This window comes from Tauraco erythrolophus, chromosome 11 (assembly GCF_009769465.1).
Source record: "Tauraco erythrolophus isolate bTauEry1 chromosome 11, bTauEry1.pri, whole genome shotgun sequence".
NCBI classification, from domain to species: domain Eukaryota; kingdom Metazoa; phylum Chordata; class Aves; order Musophagiformes; family Musophagidae; genus Tauraco; species Tauraco erythrolophus.
The window spans coordinates 17,136,213-17,144,302 of NC_141475.1; the positions used below are offsets into that span (position 1 = coordinate 17,136,213).

The following is an 8,090-nucleotide window of genomic DNA, read 5'->3' on the forward strand; positions in this document are numbered from 1 at the left end:
GCATCCATGATGTACCTTTTAACACTTACTGAGAAGGACTGTATTTTGCAGGGAAGAATGTCCCTGAATTCGCAGTGTTTCCTCAGTTCAGAGGTCCATAGGCCAAAGAGAGGACTGGGCATTTAGCACAGCTCTTTATCTTCAGCTGAACTCTCCAGCTGCCTTTCAGAGGAGCAGACCCCCATGCTGGGTGCACAGGGTCCAGACGTTGGCCAGACAATCACTCCCTCTCTTTGCTTGTATTTTCTGCTTTGTATGTTCTGTCAACACATTGCCAGACATGGAACAGATCTAGCTTAAAGTTTGGGGATCTTCATGCCAAACACTGGGATCTGATCCAGGAGCAGCTGATTTAACTCATTCGTGCCAATAGTGTTGAGTCAAATGCTGAAAGAGTTTACGTTGGTTATTTCAGTCCGTGCTTATGCAAGCAATTTCAGCAATCAAGACAAGAGGAATCCCTAAGGCAGGATCTTCTCAGAGATTACTTTCTTGAAGGAAGGGTTTTTTTGAAGCTTTCATAATGCAAATGTTGTAGCATACAGTACATCCTTGATATTTAACTTTGCACCTGTATCACAACCGCAGGATCTTGGGTCTCTGTGCGATCCACCACAAATAAAAGTAGAGCTCTTTCTGGGGTGCTTACTTCCTCCTCAAACTCTTGTGTCCACTGCATACATTTTGGCAGTAGCTGTTTGTGAGGATGGCAAATGTACATTTGTGACGATTGTCCCAGCTGAGGAATAGCCTTTCCTCCAGGAATAAGCAGACTGGAGTCTTCCAGAGCTGGTCTCTGTGAGGTATAGGGAGAGAAATAGGAGCTGCTAAGGAGTGATTGGTGACTTTCAGCTCAAAGCCTCGAAATGCAGAGAAAGCAGCACTCCAAGATATGACATAATAACACATTTTATATTATACTTACACCTCAGCTCCCACCTGAAGACCTTGAAGTGCTTTCTAGAGCTGCTAAAATAATGCTATTCCCATTTTACAGCTGAAGATACTGCTACTGGGGATGAGCGACCATCCTGAAGGATGTCCCTGAAGGATGTTCCCCACCCTGCGTGCCTGTAGCACGCCCTGAGCGATGACTCTATCTCTGAACTGTGTTTCAGCCCCGCCACAGTTCCTCACCTCTGAAGAGATACATGCAGCAGGTGAGCAGGGCCCCAGATAAGAAACAGCCGAGTGACCCCGCCATGCCGAGCCAGCACGACCAGCCAAACTTGTACTGGATGCCCAGAAACACGTTGTGGAAGACCAGAGAGGAGCGCTCCACGTAGACGTCAACGGCATACCACACCGAGCCAGTAATGCCTGGGAGACCTGCAGGACAGGAGGGAGGTACCACACATGCTCTCAGACAGACCACGAGGAGATCACCAACCTAAAATCTGGAACTATAGCTTGCTGTCAGCTGGGTCAGACTTTAGGATGGGAAGACCTTCCTCAGACATCAGGTTTTGGCCCCTGTTCTGTCTCAGCCCGGTCACTTTGAGGGATTCACCCTGGTTCCTACTGATACCAGCTGAAGCACTGTCAGGCAGAGGCTGTGCCTCGGGCTTGGCACTCGCAGACACCATCAGTGCCGGTTGGCAGCACTCGGGTCTCTGCATTAAAAGGCAGAAAGCTGCTCCCATCTCAGCTCATTTATCAACTTATTGTGAAGTTACTTGAAGAATTTAATTTTCTAACCTGTTTTGACTTTCAGAACTTTGACAGTGTTTTTCAGACAAACTTTGAGAGGTGAATGGATAATGCTTAAAAGAACCACTCAAAACGTTTTACACATGCTCCCAGTGGCTGGGGTGAGTTATGTGTTAAATCTGCCTAGGCTGAAGCAGAGGTAGGTGCTCAGTATTGGCATAAAGTCAAATGAAATTACTTGGTACCTAGTTGGCTGTCTATTTATTTTTGCATTTAAAATTCTCCCACTGGCTGTAACAGCAAAGCACCTCAATCAGTCAGGTATTTATCACCTAGAAGGGACAGATGTGTTATTATCCTTTTATTAGAGATAAGCTGCAGAGATTTTGGGCTAAGTGACTTGCCCAAGGTCACACAATCTGTGGCAGAGCCGGGAACCAAACCAGGATGCCAGGATGTTTCTAGTCCTCCAGCAATTCTGTCTCTTTGCCTTATTGACAACACTGATTTCTTGACGGTAAGTCAGCAGTAAATGGAAGTCAGTCGGCTCAGAGCCAAGTCACCTGGTCAATACATGAAATGAAAGCAAATAGGCAGACAGCGAACAGAGGAAGCAAATATTGCACAGATAAAGTAAATAAACATCCTTCCCCCATATTTACCCTCTAGAAAATCACCAACTCCTTCTCCCAAAATAAGAGAAGGCTTTAAAGCTGCCCGCTTTGCTAGAGGGTGTCCAGCAGGGCGGGGGAGCAGTGGGGGAATACCTGCAATGAGCAAGGTAACTCCAGACACCCAGCAGATGCGCAGCTTGATGAGCGGCTCATCGGGAAGGAATTTCACACAATCCAGTCCCAGGATGAGGAAGAGGAATCCAAATCCTGCCAGGATATCTGCTGTGATCATCATGGCTCGGGTCAGCACCAGCTTCACTGCAGGACAAAAGTGGATTGTTCTAGTGCACAAGGAACAGAGGTGAAGGTGGGTAATGGGGTCAGATCCTGTGGGAACATTTTTTTCTGGGATGAAGCTTTCTCCAGCTTCCCCTGGGACTCAATGAGAAAAGAAATATGGCTTTAACATGTCTGTGCACCAAATTATCTGTTGCTGAGTAGAACAGACGCTCTTTTTGTCTACACGCAGGTGTCGCCACCACTTGTAGAAATATCTTTGACTCTTACATACCAGGATGCTCAGCGAAGATGGAGTCATACTCGTCACAAGTTTGGATCCCGTCAAAAACATTTGTGACACATTCCCACCACAAGCCACGGCATTTCGTACTCACCTGCAAGTTGAAAAGAGAAAAAAAGACTGTAAGTTAGTATTTCCATCAACATAGTGGATGATCACCTAGGCCTTTCAACAGGAATCCTGGTCCAGTTATGTCGATGGCAAACCAGAGTTGTTTAGCTTGAAGAAAAAAGTGGCAGGATGGAGAAAAAGGACAGTGTTTTCTGTGTCCCTGCTAATGGTTTTAAATTAGAGCAAAAGAAATTCAGACCAGACATTAGGAAGAAATCTTCCTATTGGTAAGGATAAAAATTCCGAAGGAAATTTCTGGGAGGAGCTTGGGGATGGCTGGCGGGAGAGATCTAAGAGCAGGTTTGATCACTCCTTGCCAAATGCTTGTCTAGCCTGAGCTGGCCAGGACTATGGACCAGACGACCTGAGACTTTGCTGTCCATGCTCCCCTTACATCATCCTCCTGCCGGGAAGGAGCAGCTCAGAGGGGAGCGTGACTGGCAGGGCACACTTTGTACTGGGAGCTGGATGCCCACAATGGGAGGTGGCTGCAGCGCAGTGAAGCAGTGCTCTGCTGCAGGGCGGAAGTGTGGATGTGAGCCCCTCTCCAGAGGCGTGTGGAGGGCTGCCCCCAAATGACTCAGCCATAAACACTGCCTGGAAAATAGAGGCAGCCAGTGCTGATCCTGGCCCTGGGGCTCCCAGTGCGCTGCCGGCCACAGGGCCACGCGTGCCCGAGCCACACTCATCGCTGAGAAATCCAGATGGGGCAGATGTCGCAGTAGCATCATGGCTAATCACCTCCACTGTCCTGAAGCCGTAGATACCATTCCCAGCCCAGCCTTCCATAAATCACTTGAGTATGGGAGCTATATTCATTACCAATGCAAATATGGCAACAAGCTGCTCTAAAACATTCCTGAATTGCTCATACAAGGAGCAGAGTTAATGTCGGTGCAGCTTTGGGCTCCAGCCCGCCCGCTCCTGCCAGCGACACCCGTTGCAGTTAATGGAAGGAGAAGCTCTCCAGGTGAATGGGTTTCACGCAGGGGAAGAGCACCGGGCTTGCTGGGATGACGCAATAAATTCATTTTTCTTGCACTGTGTAAATCACAAAGCAGATAATAACATAACTCAGCCACTTAATAAAGTCTCATTCAGGATGTACTGAAGTCTGTAGCCAACTGCAATATTTTCTCCACAATACAATTTCCAAGCCAAACTGTACACCTTCTCTGTGACACTGCACTGAGGATAAAAGGTGAGTAAAAATTACTCACTACTTCAGACTGGCAAAAAAGACACTATTTATGTTTGACGGAAAAAAATGTACATGTTTTGCTTCATGAAGATGAAAGCTACTTACAATTCTTCAGAATTTTGGGGAAGGTTTTATGAAAAAATATATCAAAAAAAAATAGAAGCAGTGCTGGCAAAACCTGGTTTCATTGATTCTGTGTTTTTCAAGAGAACAGTGTCATGTAAAACAATTTACCATGTTTATATTAGCTGTAAGTTTTTTCCATGGCCCTCTTAATACAGCTGCAGCTCCTCTTCCGTCTTAACTCACCACCGTTCAAGCTGTGCTTGAAATTAGTATGTTTTTATTAAATTACATTTTGTTCTATTTTGTATTTATATCATTTTGTGTTCTTCCCAAACCACTGTAGACTTATTCGTACTACTCTCTATTCAGTTAATACTCCCAGTTACTGCCTCACTTGCTCACATTAGTATTGTTTTTTTAATCTTACAAGCAGCATCATTGCCCAAATTATTTATAAAGATTATTTACAAAAAAAATTTATAAAGAGATCAAAAGGATTCCAGGCTTTGTCAGCCTCCAAGCGAAACAGAGATCTTAAGGTGCAACAGTTGTGATCATGGTCTAGCTGGTGAAACAACCCCCTTCTCAGACTAGAAAAAAATAGATAAATGTCTTGTGTTTCTTGGGATGTTTCAGTTGTCACCTACTCCTGCTAGTGCCAAACACGGACAGAAACAGAGATCAGTCCATCTCTGTGCAGCATGTGCACAGCCAGGGGTAAATGTCTCATCGCCTAGTGCAGGAGGAATGGGAACAGACGTCAGAGGGGAGACCTGTGGCTGGCCTGAGCCACTCCTGAGCTCTTCTGTTTTCTGTTATCTGCCTCTTAACCTCCTTGGCCATCCCTTGCTCCCCTCTGCTTTTTGTGTTGTTTGTCCTTCTGGTTGTTAATTTGCTCCCAAACCACCTTTGGGCATCTGCTCTTGCCACACGGGAACGCAGTACTGTGAACAGGAGAGGGTTTGCATCTGACTGGGGCATCATTTGGACATGGAGACAGCATGGATTTCTCCACCCCATGGCTGGACCCATACAGCATGTTGGTAGACCTAATTCCCCATCACCTCTTTCCCCCATAGAATATCTGCTCCAGCTTCCGTGGGCCCATCCAAAGACTCCCGAAGGAGCCATGGACCAAACATCCCGAAGGAGTATCACGACCAAACTCATCTTCCACTTTGATTACGAAACACATTGCCACAACCTGCTTTCCTTAACACAAGTATGCATGTAAAACATAAACTGCATAATGACTGTAATATATATAATTATATCCTATGTACAATGTATAATTAATATTAAAATAATTCCAATACAAAAAAATGACAGAACAAGCACACACTTCCCCTTCTGGGGAAAGCGCAGAAGACAAACATGTGAGAGATGTTAGTCACAGTGTTTTACCACACTGTAAAAAGGTGCCAACATACAACGATTACAAGCCCAGCACGAGAGTAAAACAGACAGCGTTTAACAGTAGTGGTAAATTTTTAATCCTCCTGCAACAGGGAGGGACTGTGCACACAATACAGTGCTTGTCGGGAAGCAGATGATGGGTTTTTTCCAGCACAAACTACTGCAAACATTGACCCAGGCTTGTCTTGCTGCTCACACGGAGTGCACCAGCTTAGACCACTCTCTGTGTTGCTGTAACCTTGCTGTTTCTGAAGCGGAGGCCAGGGACCGAATGCTGATCGGGACCCTCGCAGCCCCTCCGGAGGCGGCTGCTCCCGGCACTCCCTGGCCTCTTTCTGCTGGGCTGCTCCTCTCCAGCGGGACCACCGTGAGGGCGTCATCCTCCCCAGCTGCTGGGGCCAGGGTCAAAACTGGGAGGTTTCTATGCTGGAGGTTTGGAGTTCCTTTCTCTTGAAGTCAAATTTGCCTGAATTACCGTTTTTCCAGCTGAAAACAAGAGTCGTTGCGGACTCCACGCCTTTCTGGCCATGGACGGTTTACCTGCATTCCCCTGTTTAGAGAGGCAGTGAGTCATTAGGGCCATTAAGGAGATCAGTCCGTCAGGTATTAAGGCTGGGGGCGTTTTGCTCCATTATTTAATATTCACACTCAGAGCAGGAATGTGAGAGTAGTGGCTGCTAATAACCAAACCGGGTGTTAATGGAGTGCTTCTCCACAGCCCAGCGCAGGTGCCTTTGTGCCAAGAAAACAAGGTTACACAGCCTCAGGGTAACGGACCCCTTGGTCTTTCCCGGACTCACTTTGCTCAGCAGCTGGGTTTCCCTCTTCTGTTTTTCCAACAATCTGGGATCCATTTGGCTTTTCTGAATATACTAATATCTTCAGTTGACCATGGACAATTCACATCTTCCTGAAATGAATCTAAAATATCTCCTACATTAAGACAGTAAATGAAGAGTGATATCCCAGCCAGTACCAGTGGGTGCACACTGTTTTCCCTACAAAGAGGCTCACTGAGCAAACACACTAACCATCAGCAACCTCACCGCATTGGATCTGTGACCACCTCAGCACCTACAACCACCTTCCAGGGTGGGACTGGCAGTCAGATTGTTGAGATTTCTTGTGATATACAGAAAAAAAGGTATTTTTCTTGTAGTCGGTTTTATCTTTCTTTCCCCGGACAATTCATCGCTCAATGTGATGCAGCTAAACGTTGCATTGCAATCACTGAGCGCAGAGGAGCTCTTCTGGTTTCCTATGCTGGATAGCAGATAGAAAGTTTCCTCCTGACACGTTCAGCCAAACTCTCTATCTTGGAAGGTGTTTCACCTTCTCTGCATAAAGTATCCAGTTTGCCAGAGAGCAGATTCCCACATTGTGGATCTGCAGACCTTAAATGTACAAAAGTTCTGGCTGCTCTGGGAAGAAAACCACAAATTTGCAGTACCAAGTGCTGGAGAAACAGTGAAGGTTTGGGGTCTGGAGTCTCTGGAACACATTTGACATGGAAGCAGCATTCTGCTCCCTCGTTCACAATTTACTTTTGCCAATATCATTCTCTAACATGAGAATACTAATGTCTGCACAAGTTCAAGAGATATTTTTAAGTGCTGGATCTGACACCAGTCCCCATACACCCCATAAATTTCTGCTAGTTCTGTAGCTCAATGGCTGTTAAGAAAAGGACTTGAGGAACTTGAGGTGTACACGCTGGACTTTTCCACCAAGAAGTCTGACAGACAGAACTAGAAACGTCTCCAAAATATTCACGCAGGCTGGAGATGCAGGATAACTGTACTCAGGTTCCCGCATGTTTAAACCTTGAGCCTGTAGACCTTTCCTGACCTTACTAAGCGAGAGCAGTCTGGATAATAAAGTCGGGTGGAGAGAATTACACAAACCACCACTTTTCCCCTGCTCTTGCCAGAGTCATTCATTTCATTTTCATCCACTTTCATCCAGCACAATAGGGAAAACGTACATGAGAGTGGAGCAACGATGCCAGGAACCAAACTCTCTCTAGGACACATTTGTTTTGATGCTCAGGCACTCCTCACCCCAATCTTACCTCCAGAGAATCATCAGCATTCACCATCCAGCAGTCTGTCCAGGTAGATACTATCAAAAACCCGGTAGAGAAAAAAGCAAAAAAACAGCCCACATACTGAAGGAAAAACCTCATGCCAGCAGGTGATCAGCACATCCAGGGGAGTCAGAAAAGCAGTGTCCAGCCCTTGTTCTTAAAGCTGGGGTAAAGGCACAGCCTCAGTGTCCCAGGTCACTACCACCCTCTTCCAGTGGTCATGAACAGCGGGAACTTCTCTCTCCTGCAGATGCCATCCATTGGTGATGGCTGCGGGAGCAATGCTCACCTGCAACAACAGGGATGGGAGGAGGGTGAGGGCACCCACGGGAGCTGCTGCAGCCAATCCGCCCTGCACAGTTAAAG

The 8,090-nt window shown here is 46.5% G+C and overlaps 1 protein-coding gene across 1 annotated transcript; it reads right to left on the minus strand.

The window, feature by feature from the left end:
* Nucleotides 1-656: 656 nt before the first annotated feature.
* CLDN16 (claudin 16) lies at nt 657-7,823 on the minus strand. Its single transcript, XM_009977390.1, has 5 exons — nt 7,710-7,823; nt 2,836-2,938; nt 2,418-2,582; nt 1,138-1,329; nt 657-796 (listed from the first exon to the last, which is right to left on the minus strand). Exons 1-5 carry the CDS (start codon nt 7,821-7,823, stop codon nt 657-659), a joined length of 714 nt encoding a protein of 237 aa, XP_009975692.1.
* Between the last annotated feature and the right edge of the window lie 267 nt (nt 7,824-8,090).